This window comes from Camellia sinensis, chromosome 3, assembly GCF_055761805.1.
Source record: "Camellia sinensis isolate YWXY chromosome 3, ASM5576180v1, whole genome shotgun sequence".
Taxonomy (NCBI): domain Eukaryota; kingdom Viridiplantae; phylum Streptophyta; class Magnoliopsida; order Ericales; family Theaceae; genus Camellia; species Camellia sinensis.
Window position 1 is genome coordinate 139714618 of NC_138963.1, and position 25832 is coordinate 139740449.

The 25832-nt window shown below is 34.3% G+C and overlaps 1 protein-coding gene and 2 long non-coding RNA genes across 4 annotated transcripts; 1 reads left to right on the plus strand and 2 right to left on the minus strand.

Annotated features, from left to right (window-relative positions):
• The first annotated feature begins 1726 nt into the window (after positions 1-1726).
• On the plus strand, positions 1727-3453 carry LOC145821137 (uncharacterized). Its single transcript, XR_014363176.1, has 3 exons — positions 1727-1996; positions 2198-2282; positions 2715-3453. It is a non-coding gene; the product is annotated as an uncharacterized LOC145821137 (long non-coding RNA).
• A 466-nt stretch (positions 3454-3919) lies between these two features.
• On the minus strand, positions 3920-6549 carry LOC114311029 (uncharacterized). Its single transcript, XM_082920968.1, has 5 exons — positions 6364-6549; positions 6201-6291; positions 4728-5858; positions 4449-4592; positions 3920-4306 (listed from the first exon to the last, which is right to left on the minus strand). The coding sequence occupies exons 1-3, from the start codon at positions 6429-6431 to the stop codon at positions 5259-5261; spliced, it is 759 nt and encodes a 252-aa protein (XP_082777094.1). The 5' UTR covers positions 6432-6549; the 3' UTR covers positions 3920-4306; positions 4449-4592; positions 4728-5258.
• A 2980-nt stretch (positions 6550-9529) lies between these two features.
• On the minus strand, positions 9530-18942 carry LOC114311032 (uncharacterized). 2 transcript variants are annotated; one of them, XR_014364517.1, is made up of 5 exons: positions 12918-18942; positions 11662-11873; positions 11310-11535; positions 9919-10066; positions 9530-9772 (listed from the first exon to the last, which is right to left on the minus strand). It is a non-coding gene; the product is annotated as an uncharacterized LOC114311032 (long non-coding RNA). The 2 variants fall into 2 exon arrangements; XR_014364516.1 differs by having other exon boundaries at positions 9962-10066; positions 12918-18940.
• Positions 18943-25832: the final 6890 nt, after the last annotated feature.

A 25832-nucleotide genomic window follows, 5' to 3' on the forward strand; every position in this document is an offset into this window, starting at 1 on the left:
AAAAACCAAAAAATTTCCTTCCCAAACATAGCCCAAATATGTAATATTGAGGGGTTGTTTGGGATGAACTATATCACTTTTTGACTTTTTGACTAAAAAAAATAGAGAAAAAAAAGATGTATGTTTTGGACAGCTTCTGACTTTTTTACAAAAAAAAAATGTGCATTAAAATATTGTATCAACTAGCAAAATTACCTTCCTACACTTCTCAGCACTGACATGTTTTTCGTGCATGTCAGTGAATTCCCACATCAGTGCATTGTGCTACACTTTTTTTTTTTACCAAAAAATGCAATGTTGGAAGAGGACAAAACCAAGGGTATTTTTATCTTTTTACCCTCTGTCTATTCAGCCTTTTTTTCTCACCCAAACATGTGAATAGTGTTAACTTTTTTACTTTTTCAATAATTTTTTAACTTTTTATTTTTTTTAAGAGATGTCAAACACCTACTCAATCTTTATATTTCTACCAGTTATTAGTACCCAATTCAAGTCCGCAGGGCCGGCCCTGAGTTCGTTGGGGCCTAAGGCGAATTTCAGAAATGGGGCCCTTTTATATTGAAAAAAATTCATGAATAAAACGATAAGTTACAATTTTTTTATTTGTTTGTAACCATAAAAAAATTTAATTACACATATAATCATTAAAATTATAAATAAAATAATTTAATAAAACAAAATTAGAACAAAAAAATTAGGAAAAAATTATTCAATTAAAATTGATATAGACCTAGGTAAAAAAATTTGAGCAAAATTATTTATTTCACTAAAATCTAATATATAAAGAAGGTAAAAATAAAAAATAAAAAAAAATAGGGCCCATATATTGTATGTATTATTTTTCTTGAGCCCAAACACTTTTTTTTTAATATATATTTTCATTTTAATAAATATGAACCAAACTACACTTATAAATAAATATGGAGTAAATCATACATGGACCCAAAAAAATATTTTGGAGCCCTTTAAATTGATCCTAAAACCAAAAAAAAAAAAAACATTGAGCCTATAATATTTTACCAAATTTAGGGGGTCTATGTTATATATGTTTATATGTTTTACCAAATTTAGAGGCCCTATTGTTTTTTATTTATTTATTTATATATTTTCATTTTAATACATATGGGCCAAACACATTTATAAATAAATATGAGTTAAATTATACATGGACCCAATAAAACATTTGGGGCCCTTTAAATTGATCTTAAAATCAAAAAAAAAAAATAAATTTGAACCTGCAATAATTTTTTAAATTTAAAACCTTATTTTTGGACCAAAATATGAGGCGTAAGGCACAAACCTTACATGCCTTAGGGCAGTGCCGGCCCTGCAAGTCCGGTCCCTCTAAAGTGAAAACGTGCAGTAAAATCATGCAATAACTATGGGATTAGACCAGGTTTCTCTCTACCTAGTTACTACTCAATTACAATTAGGTACTTTATTTCTCACTTTCACTTCTCTTATTTTTAGGGCTGGGCATAGGGTTATCCGACCCGTCCAACCCGCCCAACCCTACCCTACCCGCAGACTTTTGGGCGGTTTCGCAAACATGTTAGGGTAGGGTGCGGTTTGGATTATGGCTGAATTTCGGGTTGCGGGCGGGTTGCGAGTTTGAACCGCACCCGCCCAACCCGCCCGCTTACACAGATTTTTTTTTTTTTTTTTTTTTTTTTTTAAATGTGTGAATTCTGAACCGTTGATTTTCATCTTTATTCTACAAACAAAGGTAAAAAAAAAAACCCTAACAATTCATTGTCATCTCATCTCACACATTTGCGCAGCTGGAGCTTGGAGGAGAGAGTTGAGCTCCTTCTCTCATCTCATATCAGTCTCTCTCTCGTTTTTCATCGTCGATCGACCTCTGGTCTGTCTGCTCATCCTTAACTTTGCTTCCTCATCGCCGATCGATCTCTGCTTTCTCATCGCAACTCTGTGCGTGCGCAGCTTCACTTCGAATCTCACTCTCTTCGTGTTTCGCAAGATCGACTCTGCTCAGGTAAGACTCGGTCTCTGTTTTTTTTTTTTTTTTCTTCTTTGAATTTGTTGATGTTGAATCTGTTTTTTTGAATCTGTTTTTTTGATTCACAGGTAAGCTTCACTTCGACTCAGCTTCACTTCGAATCTGTTTTTTTTTTTTTTTTTTTTGAATTCGTTGATGTTGAATCTGTTTTCTTGAATCTATTTTTTTGATTCACAGGTAAGCTTCACTTGGACTCTGCTTCACTTCGAAGGCACACTATGATCACTGCTCTTCTCACTTCACACATACTCAACTTAAATAGGTAAATCAATGAGAAAACATTTGCATGTTAGAAGGTGCTAAAAATAGTGGAACAGGGTAATAATGTAGTTAGTAAGAAGAGATGTAAATGCTCATGTTTCATCTGAAAGAAGAAAAAAAAAAAAAAAAAAAGAGAAAAAGAGAAAAAATTATTGTTAGGATGAAGTGGCAGAGGAAACTACTTTAGTTTAAATTTCAAAAAATCAGTGCTGTATTTAATGGTCTTGGACTCTGCAATTAGATTGATTATAAATTCCCAAATTAATTTACTTTGTTTTTTTAGCTACAGATGCTGGCTTATGTGTTCTTGCAGTGAATTTAACTTTATTTTTTTAGCTACTGATCTGCTGGTTTATTTATATTTGTGATTCTGCATCACTTCATTGTTGATCATTCTGTAAGCTCTTTTAAATGTGTTTCATTGTTTTGTTAGGAGGGTCTTAGTAATGGAATATATTGATGGAATCCCAATTCTAAAGCTTGGAGATGAAATAGCTAAAAGAGGCATAAATCCTGGCGGTAAGATCGCAGCTGCGGCAAAGAGGTAAGCCCATTGATTACCTCAGAGAGTATGAAGTCCTTTTCTGCCAATTTTTTTCTTATCATAATCCCCATTTTTATGCAAAAAGTTCATATCATCTACTTTAAATCCATAACTTACTAGCTTATATCTTAGTTTCTTCTTTTAAGCTGTAAGACATTTTGGGCAGTTTTAATATGTTATTGTAGACGTGTGAGAGAGGTATTCAAACATTGGTTGTTGAAACTTCACATGACAGCCAATCTAATAACTGGTTGGCAGTCCAATGTAGTATAAAAATGATAACATAGTAATCAAAATGATGATATATTTAAAAAAGTTTGAGAATCCCACCATGTTTAGTTTCTTGTGATTCCAGCATTTTGCTCTTAAAAAGTATTTTAATGTAATTAACAAAACAAATGCATGGAATTAGAATTGGAATTAAAAAAAAAAAGGTTTAAAAATAAATTTTTGAAAAAAAAGTTCAATCCGCAAACCGCCCGCAACCGCCCGCATATCCGCGAACCCTATCCGCACAAACCGCAAACCGCATTGCGGGCGGTTGCGGGTTGACTTTTCCCCAAACCGCATACATGCGGGCGGGTCCAAACCGAACCGCAAACCGTCCCAAACCGAACCGCGGACACCCCTACTTATTTTTAATGGGTTATATATGTATACATATATATAATGTTAAATTGTATTTAAATCATGAATTTAAATAGTAATTTGAAAAGAAACTATAGGAAAGCCTGAAAAACTCAACAAAATATTACAATAACGTTTAAAATTTTCATCGTTGATATGACTGCCGCAATAACTTTACAACGTTTGAAAGCCATTGCTAAAACTATTAGACGACGTTTTTTAAAACGCTACAACTTCTGTTTCCGTCACAAACTAACGTGTGATGTCATCATGACATCATCTAGTGATGTTTTTGAAAAAAAATGCCACTTTTTTTTCTTCTCCTGATTCTAAAATAAACTAACGTTTTGACGTTTTGTAGTGTCATAAAATACTCTAGTTTGAAGGAGAATGAATGAGAGATGAGTCTAAGCTATTAAATTAGTGAGGTTCCTTCAAGCTTTAGCTTGTCTCAGTATCAAGAAATGTACTCCAAAAACATTCATTCTTTCTCCTATCATTCATTCATTCATGAAACAATAGGGGAGACCAAAAAAGTAGTATAAGAAACAAGTACAACAAAACCAATTACAATTAACTAACAACGACCTAAAACAATTTAGCCATAGCTGAATAAATGTAGTCTAACCAGTAAAATTTTTTTAATCTTTTTGAAACCAAAATGCATCACCAAACAAGGGTATAACAGTAATCTGTGCCTTGAATCTTTGTTTGTTGGTGGATTTCCTGCTCTTCGAATATTTCCATGAAACCAAATGTTGTTCTGCACTCTCTACTGTTGTGCTCCTCTGTCCCATCTCTTCTTCATTCCAAAGTGATTTCCATAATTCTTCGTTTTAGACATCACGCGATTTCTATATATTGTATTGAAAACAAAATAAACAAACAAGTAAAAGAAAATCAAATCAGTTATTTACACAAAAGTAATTTAACTCTTTTTGGGAAAGAGATTATAAGCAGTTATATATTGGTTTCGTTGCGCTTTTTCTCTCTCACCTATTAGTTAAAGATTCTGGCGCATGATTTAGACCCAGTAAAGCTTCACCGTTTTCTAAGAACGACACATGATCATCATCAGCCAAAAAAGTATTCCTACCAGCACTTGAGTCGACTGGCCATGTCATTGGGATTGCTAAATTCCTGCGCCAATAGAGAAAAAAAGAAAATCAAGAAAAAAAATAATAGTTATGGCTTCTAAATCATGTGTACAAGTAAATAAATCAATAAAATTGGGAAAAATATATGTCAAAAAAGGAAGATACATATCATGCATACCCTTCGAATCTTTTGCATTTGCATCGGTTCATAAAATCGATTGTGTAATTCCCAAATACAGTGTTAAGACAATTAGCTAGTTTTGGTATGTCAAACAATGGAATAATGTCCTAGACCTTTAGAACCTGGACGTCTTTTGAGTTTTCTCTTACAATGTCTACGCTCCAAGCGAGATTCAGTAATCCAATGACCTTGTACAGCTCCAACAGCTCAGAAGAAGTCCCATTCATGTCGAGAACTTTGTCCTATTCATGATACAGTCGCCACCCACTTGAAAGCTTTTCTAATGAATTCATATCTCATCTTGAAAAACTCATCAAATGTCAAAAGGTTATCGAACTTCAATTGAATTTTTCTCTGGCAAGGCTCCATCTTGTTCTGTTTTTTCTTGTTCTTGTTCTTTCTTTCCTTCAATGCTTGGACAATTGCCTTCTTCTAAATTTTTATTTTATTTTATCCGTGTCTTTCAAATCTTGATCATAGATATTGCCCTCGTTATCTTGATTGTTATTTACCTTCCTAATTCCAAAATTATCTCTTTCTCCTCATCCTCCTCATTGTCATCCTCATCCTTGTAATTTTTCGCCTTTTTTTTTCCAAATACAATTGGTACAGCAGTTCAGCATCTTCAAGCAGACATATCATTGACTCCACACTATTGTTCCACCGGGACATTAGAGCAAAACAACTAGCAAGAACAGAGATGCAGTAATCAAGAAAAACATCGATAAGGTCTTCATGATCATCGATCTTCGCTTTCTCCCCATTACAAAATGAAACTATATCTCCCAAACCATAAGTATCATACTGGAATGATTTTCTTACTAAACTCATAAGCCTTGTCGCGACTCCCAACACTGCAATGTTAGTTGGAGCACAAGTCAGTGTTCTGCATTTCATCCTAAATAAAACAAATAGTAATGAACCAACTGTCTTCGTCTTCCTGGTCCTAGGAGGACCCCAAATTAGTTTGACAGAAATCTGATGATGACATTCTCTTGTATCCAAACAACTTAGAACATCTGCCTTTTGGGAATCGTCTAGATTGAAAGAACTGTTGGCATTTCTAGCATTGTGTACAACAACACTGTCATTCTCTTGAGAGTCATACTGGGTACAATCTGTCTCCACCTGTAGAAAGAGTTAACACGAGAAAATCGAAATGAAGAAAAATCTAGCCTAAATCCACAGTAAGGAGAGAGAATGCTATGAGATTCTTACATTTGTCTCAGTACCAAATGCAACAACATAATAGAGCTATTATAAATTTGTTGTTTGTACATTACAAGTCAATGGTTGGAATATATAAGAATTTTCCCATTTCTATTGATGCAGTTGTTAGAATTGAACTTGTAGAAATGTGTTATTGGGCTTTCTTACATAGTTGATTGTCCAAATTTAAATAATTCTCTTGATATTAGTAAATAATCCCTTGTTAATTGAAAATAAAAACAAAAAAGGGACAGTTCTAACCTTGAATTCAGTAGACTCTAGCGGCCTTCTTTCATTGAATTTGTCCAATCTACTTATTCTTCTTCTTTTTTCTTTTCTTTGATATGTGAACCTGCATTTGATAAGAACAAATAACATGAATAAAATGTCATATTGAAAATTTCATAATTAACGATTTACTCACTTCCTCGCACGAACAATGGCAATTAAACGATGAGGTGTATGCATGGGACTGTTGTTGTGAATGCACATGTGTAGAAGCTGGTGCAACAGGCCCACCCATGGCCTGTTGAGACTCTAATTGCTCTATCTGTGCTTGTTAAGATTGGTTTGTGCTTTGCATCTCCATTTGTACTTTATGTTGATTAAGTGTAAAAATTGATGTATTATTGATTGATATTATATGTTGTGTTTACAATGATTCCTATATATAGGAGAGGGTGAGTGTGTAGTAGGTGAGGAGTAGGTGAAGTAGGTGAGTGTGTAGTGGTAGTGGTAGGTGTGTAGGTGTAGTAGGTGAGGAGTAGGTGGAGAGTAGGTGAAGTAGGTGAGTGTGTAGTGGTAGTGGTAGGTGTAGTAGGTGATGGTAGGTTTTAACAGCCCCCCGCAAACTCAAGGGGGATAGGAACTAACCAACTTGAGTTTGGAGAGAGTAACAAAACAAGAAAATAATCTGAAAAATAAAAAATGAATAGGAGACACTGTATGGTCGTGTCAGACCATTGGTGAAGACACTGGATGGTGGTGTCATAACGTTGTAGAGGACACTGGATGGCGGTGTCAGACCGATGTAGAAGACAGTTTATGGGGTCATGTCGGACCGTTGTAGCAGACAATGCTGTAACAGTTGTTGTGACAGTTTATGGAGTCTTGCTGGACCCTTGTAGAAACTAACCGGAATCAATGTCGGGACAGTTTACAGAGTCTTGTCGGACCCCTAAAAAGTCGCACCCTCAAAAGGTGTGCCCAATCTTTCAAAAAGGCGTGCTATCAAAAGGCGTGCCCAATCCATAAAAAGACGTGCCATCAAAATGCGTGCCCAATCCATAAAAAGGCGTGCCAGATATGATGGCGAGGCACGTGAGTGCCTTGGCTGGCGCGCCCGTTTGTCGTCTGGCGTCAAGTGGCGCGCGATACGCGTGGCTGCCTCGGCTATTTAACCAAGGTTGATGCTGAGGCTGAGGCAGACAAAAAACTTCTGAAAATCCTCTGAAAAAACTCTTCCTTTGCTGAGAGAGAAACTCTGTAATACGCTGTAACCAACCCGTCTCTGAAACACTCAGCAACATGGCCTCTTCTTCCCGTCCAGCTACCCAGAACATGGCCTCCTCTTCCTGTGGTTTGCTCACGCTCTTTCCAGAACTGAACGAGTCCACAAGAGAAATAACTGGTGCGGTGGCCAGTGAACCTCAACCAAACACCTCTAGTTTTGCTCCGTTGAACTTTCCGATGCGGTCGGTGGAGCAAAAAATGGCGGTGCAAACTGATATTGAGGCCAATCAGTATACTCTGAAGTCATGTGTGGAAACCATGACTGCGGTCACAAACTTGTCGCACCGGCTGCAGAGCAGGACAAATGAGGTGCAACAGTTAAACTCCCAGCTGGCTTTGCTCCAACGCATGTATAAGGATGCGCGAGCAGAGATAAGTGTGCTAAAGGCGGAAAACAAGGAGCTGAAACGGAAGGCCACCGTGATGTTCCGATTTGGAGGGCCGCCATATGCTGCAGTGGAGGAGCAGGGAGTAGTGATCATGCCCAGTGGAGTGGGAAACACGGAGGCAACACCGGCAAGGGCCGCCCAGGACGGAGGCAAGAAGAAAAGGCCGGCGGCAGAGTAGAGAAGAAAAATCCCACTGTTCCGATTTGTGTTGGTTGTGTTGTGTTTTGTTTTGTTTTGTGTTTTTTTTTTTTTTTTTTTTATGGTGTAAAATGCTGATCGGGGTTGATCCCCAGCATGAAGAAATGACAAGTTTGTAAAATGTTGTTTTTTTTTTTTTGTTTTTTTTTTTGTTTTTGTTTTTGTTTTGAGAGTGTTTTGTTGAAAAAATAAAAATAAAATGAAAGAAAACAAGGGAGAAAGAAAATAGATAAAAAATATTTATAGATGGATTATATGAAAAACATCAGTGCGATTGTTTCAAAATAAAGTGGGGTATTTAAAAAAAGAGGAAAAGTGATTTGGAAAAAATAAATAAAAATAAGTGATTTTTGAAATCAAATGGAGGAGAGAGAGGGACAAACCCATGTGATAAAGTGGAGAGAGAGTCGGTGAGTGGGGTGCAAAAGGTGAAGGAGAAATGATGGATTGAAAATGGTTTGGGTCAAAAGTGGACACTATTAGTGGGGAACATGAGTGCATTGATTATTTGATATAATAATAATAATAATAATAAAAATAAAAAGTTAGAACAGTTGGAGAGAATGAGTGGAGTATGGTAAGGGTTTCATCCAAAGCCAAAATTCCTGCAGCGAATCACTTCGCAAATCCTAGCATGAGCTTTTTCTCTTTCCAGGCTTATTCATGAATTTCCTGGTGATTTCAAGAGCCTCTGGTGGCATTGTGGCAGAGAACACCCCAACCTGGATTTTGGGTGGCAGCAACTGGAAAATATCATTGATCTGATTTTTAAAAACCTCGTGACAGCATTTCATCAGCTTCATCCAAGACAAACATTTTGATGCAAACAGGGCGAAGTGATTGTCTCCGCAACATGTCAAACACACGACCAGGAGTACCAACAACAACATGAACCCCACTTGAGAGAATGCGCTGATCTTCGCGCACACTAGTCCCTCCAACACAAGCATGAACCTTCACACTTTGCTGGGCAAGTTCACGAGTGGGTGGAAGAACCAAAGCTTGGCACTCAACCAAGCTATAATCTAGCTGCTGCAGAATTCCAGAGCAGAATGTTGCAGTGTTTCCAGTTCCAGACTGTCTCGTCATATGAGGTGAAGAATTCTTCTCCATCAGCCTCACACATGACTACAGTTGCACAAATCTTTGTTGATTTTATCAGCGGAATAGGTTGAGGTCCGGCGGGCGGCCAAGGCGAAGTTGCCGCCCGCCGGTGAAGCAAAAATACTAGATTCTAAACCTGCTCTGATACCATGTAAAAATTGATGTATTATTGATTGATATTATATGTTGTGTTTACAATGATTCCTATATATAGGAGAGGGTGAGTGTGTAGTAGGTGAGGAGTAGGTGAAGTAGGTGAGTGTGTAGTGGTAGTGGTAGGTGTGTAGGTGTAGTAGGTGAGGAGTAGGTGGAGAGTAGGTGAAGTAGGTGAGTGTGTAGTGGTAGTGGTAGGTGTAATAGGTGGAGTAGGTGATGGTAGGTTTTAACATTAAGCATAGCTTCCATCATCTCCTTCATTTGCATCTCCATTTGTGTTGTATATTGGTTAAGTTGCTCTTGGACTTGCGTTTGGATGATATGAGTTTATTCTTGTGATTGCCTATATCAACCTCCAAAGACATCTGTTAGAGAATGACCCAATCCATATGTTCGAACACGACCAGGTCGCTCAAGCCCTAGAACTTCTGTCATAATATCTTCATATGTAGCATTGGATTGCGCCCCAAGCTCCTTCATTTGTGTCAGCAATTGTTAATTAGTTAATTAGTAACTAATAAAACTTATATTAACAGAATTGATAAGAGTATCATGAAAACAATCGCAGCTACAAAGTAGATAATAATGGTGCTGCAAAGTATTTGATGATGAGCCATAACTGTAAGAGCGAGAGAGACAGAGAGAAGCAACCAAGCTATATACCATGACCTTAGCAACTTTATCAGTATTTGGTTTGTTATCCTTTGAGTACCCAGCCATCCACACCTCTAAGCGAGTTGCAGGAACTTCATTCTTCTTATTTGTTTCCTATAATTACAACTAAAAGTAACAAAATCAAAATATACAATTTCAATTTGAAATATAAAGAAACTATATACCTCTACTCGAACAACTGAGAATAATTTTCTACCTGTTATGTGATTTAATTTCTTCTTCTTTCGAATTTCTTTGTTTTTTGAACTTTTTTTCTATTACATATGAACACAAACACAAGATAATTTATTAATTAACAAACTCATATTATGAGATTACAATAGAGTTCAATAAACCCATGTAAAAGTATCTCTAATAGCAGCCGCCGCCAATTAAACTAGCAACATTAAATGATACTTGTGCATTCTGAGTGCCCTAATAATAGACTAGCTTCGTCATTGATGCTCATGTACTCTTTCGGGTCAATGAGTTAACCTATCAGCATCATTGTCGAATGACATATACCGCATTTTTTTTTTAACTCTGGCCTTCCACTCTCTCCATTTTTTTCCAACAGATGCCAAAACAAATTTCTTCATCGACTCATCAACATTTGTATTAACTTGCAACAGATGCCAAAACAAACACAGTAAACTAAATTTTATCTCTTGAACTTGACATAATTTTTCAATGTCATCCAACAACTTTCATATTAAAATTAAACATCATATACCTCATCTCTCTCAAACACTTGGCAGACTGAATCACTTGCACTTAACTGACTGTAACTCTCAGTCATCATAAAATCTATACTTAAGAACACTTTTCAAATGGGTTGGAGATCTACTTGTGACAGCAGCAATAGTCATGACAGTTTCTAGCAAACTTGGTAATGAGTGATATTAGCAGCTACCAAGTAGAATGATACATATACTTGAAAAGCAATGAAATGCTAAGCAAGAATCACAAGCTAATACAAATCTTTAATTTATGTGATAAAATGGGCAGTAAAGAAGGTGACAGATGGTTTTACTTTTCCAAAATATTGAGAAAGAAAGCTCATAGTAATTTACATTACATATTGAGAAAGGAAGCTCATAGTAATTTACATTACATAATAATATTGAGAAATAAACAGTAACAACAGCAGTAGCACACAACAACAGCAACAGCAAGCACACATCAATAGCACACAGTAACAACAGCAACAACAAGCACACAACAGTAGCACATAGCAACAACAACAACAACAACAAGCACACAACAGTAGCACACAACATCAACCAGTAAAGCGAAGACCACTATTGAAAAAGAGGTTGACAGAACAACAAAACAACAGTAACAAGTATCCTTTTACCTTAACTTCTCTCCAAATTCTCTCTTTATTTTCCTTTAGTACATGGCTTCAAGTTCTCTAAGTAAAGGGCGTAAGGTTCCCATCTCGAGCTAAAACACCCAAACAAGAAGCCAAATGTGTATGCCCGTCAACCACTTGGTTCAACTCATTAGGCACAATATGTAAAATGCCATCACTTGGGTTCCAATCACTACCATGCAAGACTGTCGGGCTTCTTGAACTATGACTTACTCATCCAAATATCAATATCAAGTTAGAAGATACTAGAGAGAATGATAAAACATTAAAAGAAAAAAGAGCATAAACAGAGAAATCTAATGGAATTAATGCAATTGAATAAAATAATTCATACCAGCTGCAATGTCATGTGTTGAACCAGTACTAGGCAAGCTACCTGGAGGATACCATGACATGGTTGGATCAGGTATGATGCGTGTACTCTCCTCTAAACTTTTATCTGAACTTCCACTATAAGAACTCTCATCTGAACTCCCACTATAAGAACTCTCAAAATTTGCAGAGGCTGAATGTTGCCTCTGCCTAGAGCATCATTGATCTGTCATGCTAGTTTATAGAAGACCACAAGTATAAGTGTAGAATTTTATGGGTTAACAATAAATATAAAGTACAATACATACAATAGTAAATACAAAAACAAAGATTTTATTAACAAAGCAAACAAATGACACATTATAAAAACAAAGATTTCATTAACATGAATATCTATACTGAAAGCACAAATGTAAAAGTGAATATGACACAAAATTATAATATCATATCATTTCTTCGTCATCTTTGGATTGTGTCTGTGTCTGTGTCGATATCCCAAGAGGTCCAATAGTTTCATCAATAATTGTTCCAAATTCACTTTGCCTAACCCAATTTATGCCTTCTTCACAAGCAAACGAAATTGCATCTAACTCTTGGTCGCCAAATCCTTTCACTTCATTGTGATGTACTCCATCATTAGTTGGTTGTTCTCCACACATCTCATACAAGTCTCTAGGTTTCATCTTGACTACAACATCCTAATCAGCTCGAACGGGATCATTAACATAGAAGACTTGTTGTGCCTGAGATGCTAGGATGAATGACTCATCGCTATTTTGTTTCTTTGTATATAACAAATGATTGAAATTAACAAGTGTGAAACCAAAACCATCCTGCTTCAGTCCTTTGTTGTTGTCAATCCAGTCACACAAGAATAACACATATCTATGGTCATATGAGTATTACAATTCAATAATATCTGCCACATATCCATAGTATGCTACTTCACCTTTCACAGGATTCATGTCTTTAGTACATGCATAGCTACAAGTCTTTGTTTTCACCATAACCCTACTATTTTGAGTTTTTCTTCTCTACTCGCGACTCCTCGTATGATATCTAGTACCATTAATTATATACCCACTAAAGCTCGTGGCCTTTTTGCTAGGTCCCAATGCCAAAGTTTTAATCTCAACTGACAACACAGCATTTTCAATAGCTAGAAGCTCTTTAACCTATTTTTACAAAGTTAACAGTATTAAACATCAACTAACAGAGAATTAAAAATCAAAAACATGAGAATTGAAAATTGGAAACATGTAAGTTATTAGCACTTACATGAGAATTGAACCATATGGGAAACTCATCATTGTGACGGCGATCCACATCAAAATCTTTGAGATGACAATGTAACCGCTTAATAAAATCACAATGCTCCCTACACATTTAAAGTACTTATAAAATGCAAGATACTGATTAATGGATCAATAAAATTTTGGAACAAAGATGTGTAACTTACTCTCGATATGGGACAACCGCTGCAGTGTTAAATAACACACATCGATGAGCTTGTACCCATGATGTGTTATCAAGCACAAGCCCTTTTCCTTTTCCTAAAGCATGACCCAGTAATATCCTAGGATTGTTGCTAACATCGTAATTCCTTATCGGTTGATTCAATTTTGACTCGACATCATCTAAGTACATTGAGCAAAAGGTCATACACTCTTCAACTAAGTATCCCTCTGCAATTGAACCTTTTGGATGACTTCGATTACACACATACAAGGTTTTAAAAAGCGACTGCAATCGTTACGTAACGTTACGTAACGGTTTTGGCGGTTACCGCCACCCGTTACGACCGCTTTTGCAGTGTGATTGAGATTAACAGGTGTGTCGACCGTAGCGACTGCCGTAGCGGTCGTAACGGTGCCGTAACAGTCGTAACGGCCTGTTACGTACCGTTACGTAACGGTTCCAAACTGTTTCTTTCGAAAAAACACAAAAAAAAAGCTAAAAATGGGAGGAGGGATAGAGAGAAGAGGGAAGATGAAGAGAGAAAATGGAGGAGCAAGAGATAGAGATAGAGAGAGAGAAGAGGGAAGATAAAGAATATGTTATTGACTTGTTGAAGCTGTAAGACCTATGCTATTCTATTCAGCTGCTATCACTCAACTATTTTGTTTGTGTGTGTCTATATATATATATTGTTTGAAAATAATAATAATAATAATAAGTGTGGTCATTATCTATTTTGATTGGTTAAAATATGTGTGTATATATATATATAAGCTCTTATTTATTCTCTTACTTTTGTCATTGTTTATCTTATATATAATAGTTAATGATTGATTTTTTGTATAATATAAAGTCATTAATTATCAAAATAAAATGTAAAAAACTCAATTTATAGTGATTTAAAAATATGAAATATATTGGACCATACTTAAAAATTTACAAAAATTGATTAATATTTATTTTTAACCCAATAAATATAATCATAGAAAAAAAATATGCATATCGGTAAAAAAATTTCAAATTGTGCAAAAAATAAAAAAATTCACGGTTCCGGTTACCGCAACCGTTACGCTACGGCCTTTACACCCCGCAACCACAACCGCGCCACCGCCACCATTACGACGACCGCAACCGCTTTTCAGAACCTTGCGCATATATGATTTAAGTGTCATAAGATAACTATAAACAAACAAATGCACGCATGACTTTCAATTATAAACAAACAAATGAATACAAATGTAAATTGGAGTAGAATTGTACACCTTTCTATAAAGTACATCCAACAATATTGCACTGGACCGGCAATCTTGGCCTCCTCTGCTAGGTGAATGGGCAAGTGCTCCATTATATCGAAAAAGGATGGAGGAAAAATTCTCTCAAGATGGCAAAGTGTAAGAGCACTTTGGGATTAAAGACGATTTAACCTATCTGGCTCTAGAGTTTTGGAGCACAATTGCTTGAAAAAATTATTTAACTCAATCAATGGTTCAACCACTTTCTTCGACAACAAATTTCTCACTACTATTGGAAGTATTTGTTGCATCAACATATGGTTGTCATGACTTTTCAATCCAAATATGCTATGTTGTTAAAGTTAACACGACGAGAAATATTGGATGCATACCCATCTAGAACTTTGATATTCTTCAGGAGTGAACAAAACAAACCTCTCTCTCTCTATTATTCGTAGCGAAACATGCATGCGGCAAATAGTACTTGTTCCTAACCCCTTTTTTAGGATGTAGTGCCTTTCGAATTCCCATATCTTGTAAGTCTTAAATTGTCCTTTCCTTTCCCTTCAACATTTAATATCGTCCACAATATATTATCACACACGTTCTTCTCAATGTGCATTACATTAAGATTGTGGCAAATCAAATTATGCTCCCAATACGGAAGCTCAAAGAAAGTACTCCTCTTCCTCCAATCATGATTCTCCTCGTCGCCTTCTTTTTCCTTTCATTTCCTAGTTTTTTTTCGTCTGTTAATTGGTTGATACTTAAGCCCTAACTGTCATAACACATTAGCCCTTGATAACTGAGTTGGACATGGTTCAAATTCAGAAGTTCCATCAAAAGATGCACCATCTTTTCAAAATTTATGACTCGCATTCAACCAGTGGTGATGCCCCATGTAACAAATTTTCCTTCCATTCTTCAAATACCGATGTCGAGTACGTATGTTACAACAAGGACAAGCTAAAGTGCCTTTCGTGCTCCATCCAGAAAAATTTGCATATGTAAGAAAATCATTTATTGTCCATAGTAAGATCGCGTGCAATTGGAACATTTGATTAGTTTCTGCATCGTACGTCTGAACACCATTTTTTCACAATTCATTCAGTTCATCCACTATCAAGCCCAAGTAGACATCAATGTTATTTCTAGGTGAAGAAAGACCATTAATGAGCAATATCATCATCATATGAGGTTGCTTCATACCCAACAACGGTGGCAAATTATAAGGCATCTCAATAACTAGCCAATTGTTGTGAGCAACATTCATTGCCTTGAATGGATTAAATTCATCCGTTGCTAAACTTAGTCTAACATTGCGAGGCTCACTCACAAACTTGGGATACAAAGTATCAAAATTTTTCCAGATCGGAGAGTCAGCAGGATGTCTCATTCTGCCGTCATCAATTCAGCCCTCTGCACGCCATCTCATTAATGAAGTAGTTTTGGATGACATGAACAATCTTTGAAGCCTTGGAATCACAGGAAAGTATCTCACAATCTTCTAGAGAATTCTTTGTTGCTTTTTTTTTTTTTATAATTATTTTTCTCACCCTCAAACTATTTGTATCTAGGCATCTGACACACTATGCAATCATCCTTACTAGCTGTCTCCTTTCAATACAGTGAGCAATCTCTTGGGCATGCATGTACATTGTGATAATCGAGGCCCAATTCCCTAAGGAGTACCCTTGTTGCATAGAATGACTTTGGCAAAGTTTCACCTTTTGAGAATGCATCCTTCAAAAGTTTAAACAACATTGTAAAAGACTTGCCGCTACATCCACTAAGGCACTTGATATGCAATAAGCGAACAACAAATGAGAGCGTTGAAAACTTGTGACACTCTGGATGCAACTCTCTTTCGGCCTCCTTCAATAAATTTTTTTTCAGTTTTCTTATTTGGGCCTAGTTCGATATTAGAACTTCTTGTCTCATTACTAGCAAGATGAACCAAGCTTGGTGGAGGAAGTCCGAACCCCTTATATATTATTTCAATGACTTCATCGCCATCATTCGAATCACTGATATTCTCATTGAATGGCACAGACACCAGTAAATCTTCCCCGTGAAAAATCCATCTGGTGTAGCTTGGAAGAAACCCATTGACCATTAAATGTTCCCTTAAAAGGTCTTTCTTTACTAGTTTGACATTCCAACACCATTTACATGGGCATGTGACTTCATTTGATAAAGGATTATTTTGGCATACAAGTTTAACGAATTCCTTAACCCCTTTTATATATTCTGGATGCAACCTATGTTGATTTATCTAATTTTTATCCATCTGACTTCGTCTTACACTACAATTGTCACTGCCTAATCAACAAAGTTCAAAATTATCATTTCATTTTAATTATTCTTAACCTTAATTAAGTACCTTAAAATGCATGTGACATGACACCATTCACCTCTAACTCTTCTCTAATAGGTTGGTTCATCTTACTTTCCCATTCAGGAATGCACAGTTTATCTTGTAAAAAGTAGCTCATACCACTCTATCCATCTCTAACCAAACTTCGGCAACATCTCCCCATGGTTCTCCAAGTACATGACATAGACTGGATGTATTACTATGCACCCGAAGCACATGAGGAGCTACTATACGAAATCTCTACGAGATAGACTACATTTAAGTGGTAGAACTACTAATTACAACATAGACGTGTGCTCCTAAATTGTCCAAACTGGACAATCCAAGAAGAGCCTCATCAAAGATAACTAGATATCTCTAATGAAGATTTATGGACGGGTCTAAGGCCATTTATGCATTCATGGATAATTACTTACTAAATAAACAATTGTCATGATTTTTGCATCCCGGTGGTGCAATCTGAATCAAAATTATCAAGCATGCTAGAAGCATTTCTAGCATGACGCATATTAATGAAGAAACTAAAAGTTCCTACAATGCTCTTGATAGATTATGATATAGAGCTTCATCAAAGATAACTAAGTATCTCTAATAAAGATTCTACAAGAACAACCAGATTATCATGATTGATCACAAAGCAAAAAATTCCATAATTGTAGTTGATGGCAAGTATTTAATAGGAATGTCATGTAGTGTCGAATGAAAAATTCAGAGAAATCATTCGGATCATATACCACTGCTCTCATTGGATTCACAAAATACCCTTGAGAAAATATTCTTTTAGAATCAAATAATTACATTATTGTTTTTCCATCATTTTTCATTTCCAAAGTTACTTTCAGATTTTCTAACATGACTTTTATCGTACCCTATTATCTCATCATCCCATAAACTTGAAGAATTCATGTTATTTTGAATGTGTATCAATTTTAAATGAAACATTAATAATACATTCGACATATAATAAATATATAAAACATATATTTTGATGGGGAACAAACTAACTTGATATTCCCAGAGAAAAATTGCAAAACTCAACAAATGCCATATCCTTCAAATTATGCAGTGCATTGATAGTTAAACTATGCAGGCAAGACAAGACCCTCGATTTCCAAAAAAAAAAAAAAAAATTCCATTTTCTTTCCATTGAACAGAGCAAAATAACAGAATTCTCTGAGATGGACTAATCTATCAAACAGAAGACGTAAAAAAAATGTGGTTAGCTTTCTTAACAGCTGCAATACAGTGTGAGCAGTATACCTATTGCGCCTACTGTGAACAAACACCATTACTCATAAAAAAAAAAAAAAAAGGTGCACCACTTAAACTACTGCAAAATATATTTTTGCTCAAACAAGCTTCATACACAATTACCATTGTGACAATTATTTAAAATTTTCAGCTCAAACATACACACAGTTACATACTCACATAAACAAATACACCAAAAACTAAATACAGGAACATAATAGTTAGTCAAATTCAATTGTATTTTGAAAGCCCCTGTGCAACAAAAACATAAAAGATCACAAAAATGTGTAGATAGTTCAGAGTTTTCATCATGGTGACCTGAAAAGAACACAGAGTCTCTCTCAAACTTAACCTAATATATAGGTAATTAAAGCAGCAAGGAAAAGTACAAATCAGTGTTTTATTTTATTTTCTCATTTCTCAATTTTCTCAACATCCAAACAGTGAACATGGAAAAGAAAAAAAAAGACTAAAAATGTAGTATGAATATAACCTGAAATTGTTAATATCCGATTAACAAAACACACTATACAATACACAATCAAATTTACCAAAATCTAAAGATCAATCATAGAAAGAAAAAAAAAATTGAAACAATACATGAATTTATTAAATTTTCTGAAAATTGTGCCTGAGATAAAGAGCAAGATAGATCGATGAAATTGATGAAGAACACTGATTAACACTGATTTGATCTGAGAATGAAACTCGTACACCGATTAACGGATTTGCGATATGATCTGATCTGATCTAATCTATGATATCGATTTCGGATTTGTGATTTGCAAACTCAAGATAGAAGCTAATAGTGAGAGAGATCGAGTTGGAGTTCAATTAACCTCAAGATCGATGAAGAACGGCTAAAGAGCGGCTTGTGTAAGAGAATGAAATCTTCGATCGTGAGAGAGAGGTTTGAGAGTGAGAAGAGCTGAGTGAGAGAGTGAAATCTGAGAAGAGCTATGTGAGAGTGAGAACAGTGTAACGGAGTATATTCACGGTCTTTTTTTTTTATATATAACTAAAACAGTGAAGCAAAAAGTGGCGTTTTTCAGAACGCCGTTGTGTGAACACCGTTATAACCCCATTTTCCTGTAGTGGAAGAATGAAAAATGATGAATAAAATACAAGTGAAATGTAAAAAAAAACAAAAGTCTGTTTATATGAGCAAAAATTCATTTGAAAAGTTAAATATAAACCAACAAGGGAAATTATCAAAATATTAATGTAGTAGGCATGGCCTTACAATTCTTGAATTAAAGGGATAGGCAAAACAAAGGTGAAAAACGGAACGGATTCGGAGTCGCGTGAAATTTTGTGAGTCAATAGCAAACGTGATTTTAAGCATGACCATGGCAAGGACCCCAGTGGATTTTGGGCAAATTTTATCGTTTAGGTGATTATTTCGCAAATTTTCTATTTTTTGAAGGATTTGAAATTTTAATTACTTCTAATACAGATCTAGAAATTTGATTTCGTAAAACTTGCCATGATTGTGAAAGCATATATTAGTAGTTTCTTTAATGATTCATCCCCCCTTTTCCACCCACCCCCTTTGACCCCCTCTCTCTCTCATTGGTTACCTTTTCTTTTTCTTTTTCTTTTTTTTCCTGCTCCTCCAATCACCCCCTGCCATGTGGCAAAGGGGGTGAGGGGGTGACCCCCAAAAGGGGGTCCCAAGCATTATTCATTACAATATTTTTATTTTTGGTAATTTTGTTATATTTTCTTATTTCTGCATTGCTAATTATGAATTTGTTAATTCTGGTGGCAGGTGGGTGGCAGATGGCGGGTGGTGGCGGGTGGGTAGTAGTGGTGAGTAGGTGACGGGTGGTGGTGGTGGTGGTGAGTGGGTGGGTGACGGTGGCGGTGGTGGGTGGTAGCGAGTGGGTGGTGGTGGTAGTGGTGGCGGGTGGTGGGTGGTGGTGGCAGGTGGGTGGCAGATGGCGGGTGGTGATGGTGGATGGGTGGGTGACAGTGGCAGGTGATGGGTGGTAGCGAGTGGATAGTGGTGGTGGTGGCGGGTGGTGGTGGCAGGTGGGTGGCGGATGGCGGGTAGTGGTGGGTGGTGGCGGGTGGTGGTGGTGGTGGTGGGTGGGTGGGTGACGGTGGCGGGTGGTAGGTGGTAGCGAGTGAGTGGTGGGTGGTAGTGGCAGGTGGGTGGTGGGTGATAGTGGTGGTGGTGGTGGTGGTGGTGGTGGTGGGTGGTGGGTGGCTGGTGGTGGATAGTGGTAGCAGGTGGGTGGTGAGTGGTGGTGGCAAGAAGGTGGCGGGTGGTAGTGGCGGTCGGTGGGTGGTAGTGGCGGGTGGTGAGTGGTGGCGGGTGGATGGCAGGTGGAAGGTGGTGGTGGTGGCGGCGACGGCGAGGGGTGGGTGGTGGTGGCGAGTAGGTGGCAGGTGGGTGGTGGTGATGGAAGACGGTGGTGGAAAATGGTACCAGGTGGTAGCTAGTGTTGGGTGGTAAAAAAAAAAAAAAAACTCAAAATGGAAACATATTTGTTGTGTTTTTATTTTTTGGCCAAATTTATAAACTGAGACCGCTGATTTATAAATCAAAAATTTTACCAAACAAGTTTTTATTTGAGTTTTTTAAATTTTTGTAAATATAAATAGAAAATTGAAAATGTAAGTGTTACCAAACGACACCTAAGTGTTTACTTAATATTCTTTGTGAATGAACGAGTTTGGAAAGAAATTTTACTTTAGGTATTTTTATTTTGAATCAATAAATTTTAAGATTATGAATTACTATTTCACATTTCGCATTTTACATTACACCAAATATCATCGCATATATGGTTTTTAATTAGGGTCAAATGGTAATTTTACAAAAAAAAAAACACGAGGGTAACACCAAAATTTTATAATTTTACAAATGATGTGATGCTATATTATAATAATTTTTTTAAAAGAAAAAAAAGTCAAAAAGGCTGTAAAGAAATAAGTAAAAAATTTGTTTATTTTCATCTTCCCAAAGCAACTGATCAAAGAAGGGTGGGACAGGGGACAGGGAGCCTAGAGAGAATGGGCATTGAGGTGGATGAATGCCAGTTTTGCAGGGAGGGAAGAGAAATGAGAAATGAGAAATGAGAAAGGAGAACGAAAATGGTAGATTTATAATTTTACAAAAGACTTTCACTTATTTGTGATTATTTGGGATAGAGGCTTCGTTTGGGAACAGGTTAATTTAGTAATTTTTTTGTTATTTGATTAAAATATGAGCTAAATAAATTAGTATGTTTGGGATGACTTTTTACGAAAAGAGGTACAAAAAGTAGAGAGAAAAGAGAATCTTTAACTTTTTGGTATGGGTTGTTGGCTTTTTGGCTAATTTAGTAATTTTTTGACTTTTTGACTAAAATAGAGGGTTCCCAAACGAGGCCAGAGTTATTTTTCTCCTTCTTCCAACGAATTGTAATTATTTTGTGTAGGTCTTGTTTTTATTTAGAATAATGTTAGAGATTATGAAAAAATATTATTATCATAAAGAATTTTTATCATTTGATTAAATGTAGTGTTTTATTATAGATGTAATTTAAAAATAGAGAATCTTTTATGATTATCTTCATGATATTTTTTTCATGATTCATAGCATTTATGTAATGTTTTATGGCCTATTTTGAGAAGTAAGAAAAAAAATTAAATTTTTAATTTTTTATAAAAAAATATGTAAAAAAAATAGAGAGGTGATATACTCAAATAAGGGTTGGTTTGGGGTACACTAAATAATACAAAAAGTCAAAAAGTCACTATCCTATTTAAATCACATCATCTTATTTAAATCATATCACCTCTCTAACACATCACATCAAACTTAACCCAAACCCAACCCATATAAGCCAATAAGTCAAAAAGTACACCTTTTTTAGAACATCCCAAACCAATCCTTAAGTCAATAATAAAGTGACTTTTTTCTTAATTGCCAATTATAAACCATATATTCTATAGAAAATGATGAATTTTAATTAATTAAATGAATAAATAGATGTTGTATTCATGCGTTTTATTATGTTGATAGAAAAATGTTAGATTGAAAATAATAAATCAAAAGTTTATATTTATCATTTCATAATAAATTAAGAACTTTTTTTTTTAAAAAAAAATCTCAAACATTTTCTACATATATGTAATTAAAATAAAATACAGAGTGATAAAAAAATGAAAAATTACAAGTCAGTCTATTTTTTTTTTTTTAAATCCAAATCAATGATAAAATTTGAGGTATTTTACAAATACACCCTTTTAGGTTTGCTTCAAATATGAATTGTCTCTTGTGATTTTAGAAATTACATCACGTCTTTTGAAATTTATAATTTTATAACAAGTATCTTTTATTAATAAATTATCAAGTTAATTAATAGTTTTCAATAATTTCAGAAATTTATTTGAATTAATAATTCAAGTAATTTATTATTAGGGCAAATTACAAACACCTCCCTCGAGGTTTGGTAAAAATACAGATTCCTCCTGAGGTTTGAGAAATTACAAATTACCATTTGAGGGTCAAATTTTCATAACAAATTAGGAGAAATTAGGGGGGAATCTGTATAAAAATAAAAACCTTAGGGGGTAATTTGTTATGAAAATATAAACCTCAAGAGGCAGAATGTAATTTCTCAAACCTCAGGGAAAAATTTGTATTTTTACCAAACTTCGAGGGGGTATTTGTAATTTGCCCTTATTATTATATAAAGGAACAATTAAGAATTATATTTTTTAATTAATTTTGTTAAATTAAAAAAAATTGATAATGAGATATTTGTAATTTTTTAAATCATAAAAGATAATTAATATTTTAAATAAATCTTAAAAAATATATTTATAATTTATCTTAAAATTTATAAACATTAATAATTAAATTCATTATTATTTTTTATTAATTTATAAATATTTTTTTAAAAAAATCACTGATGTGTAATGTTTTTAATAAAAAAAATCCGGGTGATAATGATTGGGATGATTTAAAAGATGGCGTAGCAGGAGATTGTGATGGTGAGAGAGTATAGGAGTAGTAGTATGTATAGATGGGGGCAAGATGTGACTTGGGTGATTGAGTGTGCGACCTTAGAGCCTGATATGGTGAGAGGCTCCAAATCTCCTCGCACACTTCTCTTCTCTTCCGCGTGGTATATGTATCATCATAGAGGGGTGATCTAGCATACTAAATTTGAAGTTCTAAAAACGTTATTATTGAGGTGATAATGTAAAGAAAAAAAATAAAAATAAAATAAAGGTTAAATTATCACATCAATAATGGAGTTCACATAATATTACATTATTAGTGATGCTAAATTTGAAGTTCTAAAAACATTATTAATGAGGTGATAATGTAAAGAAAAAAAAAATAAAACAAAATAAAGGTCAAATTATCACATTAATAATGGAGTCCACATAATATTGTATCATTAGTGATGCTAAATTAATGGCACGAAACATTTTTCATCATCATATCAGTCGTCGTCGACCTCTCTGTGCGCGAGAGAGAGAGAGAAAAAGAGATGTTTCTCCAAGCCTTCAAACCTTCGTTTGCAATCTGGATTGATTGTTTAGTTTTTTAATTCTTTAATTATTTTAATTTAAAATTAAAAAGTCTTGTTTAATATAAATTTTTTAGGCTTTGTTTGGTTTGTTTTTCAGAAAAATTTTTGAGAAAAATTCTCTTCAAATGAATTTCAAGAGTAATCAAACCAAACAAATTTTTTTTAAAAAAATTTCAAAATTTTGTTTGATTACCTACTTTCCAAAATCACTCTCTCATGCACATCAAATCAATCACTTTTTTAAAACTCTCTTTCCAAAATAATTTTCCAAAACTATTTCTGAAAAAAGATAAACCAAATAAGTTTTCGTACTTTTTATCTCAAAAATTACTCTACAAACACAAACCAAACACACCCTTAATTTTTTTATTTTTATAAAAAAAATAAAATAATTATAATTTAAATATAATATTTTATCTTATTTAATTAAAATAATTTGTTTTATTTTATACAACTATTTTAACCCAAATCCACATGCCAATCCGAAGCCTCTCGCTCTCTGTTTACCGCTTCCTCCATTTAAGGCTTATTTTGGTAAGTTAATTTATTAATTTATTTAGGTTATATTATTTTATTTTTATTATTATTATATATATATATATATTTAAAAAAAATTATATATTAAAAAAAAGTTAATAAGTAAAATAAAAATAAAAAAGCCATTTCTTGGAATAGGCCTGTGTACATGGGATTCGCATAATCTTATTTTCTCACCTCTCTTGGCCAATTTAGATTAATTTACCAAAAGAGGATTGGTTTAGTAAATAAGACCTTCGTATCTCTCGTTTAAAACTTAGGTTCGAGTGGGATTCCCTGCAAATATGATGTAGGTGTTAAGGGACAATACTCCCTGACGGATATGTTAGAGTAGTCTATCTGCATATTAATTTCCTGAATCAAAAAAAAAAAAAAGATTAATTTTAAATTACACTAGTGTACATATAGCGCTTCTCTCAATTGGCCTGTGTACATATTTTAATTTTAATTTTAAATTACACTAGTTCCTCTTAAGATTTAATTTTAATTTGCATATTACTCCATTTTGATATTTACTTTTAATTTGTAGATTGCTTCATTCAGTTAGTTTGACTAAAGATTTTTTTTCTTAATAATTAATTATTAAATTAGCACAGAGGAGATTTCAGTTCGGTTTATATAACATTTGAGTAATTATCCGTAAATTAAGAATAAAAGAAATCAATTAATTATTTTTTAAGTAAAAAAATTAATATGAATTATTGAAGTAAAATAAGAAACACAAGAACTTGTATATATGTAATGCAATAAATTATATATATAGTTAAGGGCAAATTACATATACCCCCTCGAGGTTTGGCTAAATTACAGATATCCTTAAGGTTTGAGAAATTACAAATTTCTCCCTGAATGTTATATTTGCATAACAAATTAGGGGGTAATTTGTTATGAAATATAAACCTCAGGAGGTAAATTGTTATGAAAATACAAACCTTAGGAGGCGGGATGTAATTTTCAAAACTTCAGGAGGTATCTGTAATTTAGCTAAACCTCAAGAGAGGTATATGTGATTTTCCCTATAGGTAAATTATGTGTATATTGAGAAATAAATTATTTAATACTACTCAAATAAATACAGATGGTGTTCCAATTTGATAAATAAATTATTTGTACATGTGGTAATCAAACTCATGTGAGTATTTATAAATAAATTGTTTCATATTATTCAAATAAATACATGTACTGTCTCAATTTACTTTTTATTAATTTAGATAGTGAGAAGGGTGGTCATTCGTCGGGCCAGACCAAGTCGACACTACATAATAAGAGATTTTGTGTTTGTCTAAGTTCGGCTCGACCCTAATATCGGGCCTCTACTTCTATTCAAACTCTGCCCAAAAAATAATTATAAATCTCAAGCCTACCCATTGGGCTATATGTTAAAAAAAATTAAAATATTCCATAATTAAATTTAATTACACATTATATTTCTTACATAAATATACTGATATCAATGTAAATTAAAAGATTTTGTGTATAAATTAAAGGATTTCTTAAATAAATTCAGGCCTCGTTTGGGAACATGCTATTTTAGTAATTTTAATTTTTTGGTTAAAACATAAGATAAAAAAATTAGTATATTTGAGATGACTCTTTGGTTTTTTTATGAAAAGATGTACAAAAAGTAAAGAGAAAATTGAATCTTTGACTTTTTTGTATAATTTGTTAGATTTTTTGTTTTTTTAATAACTTTTTGATTTTTTTGCTAAAATTTGATGTTGCCAAACAAGGCCGCATTACTACAAATGTGAATTTCAATAAAATTAATAAAGATAAAATCTAGATCCCAACAAAAAAATAT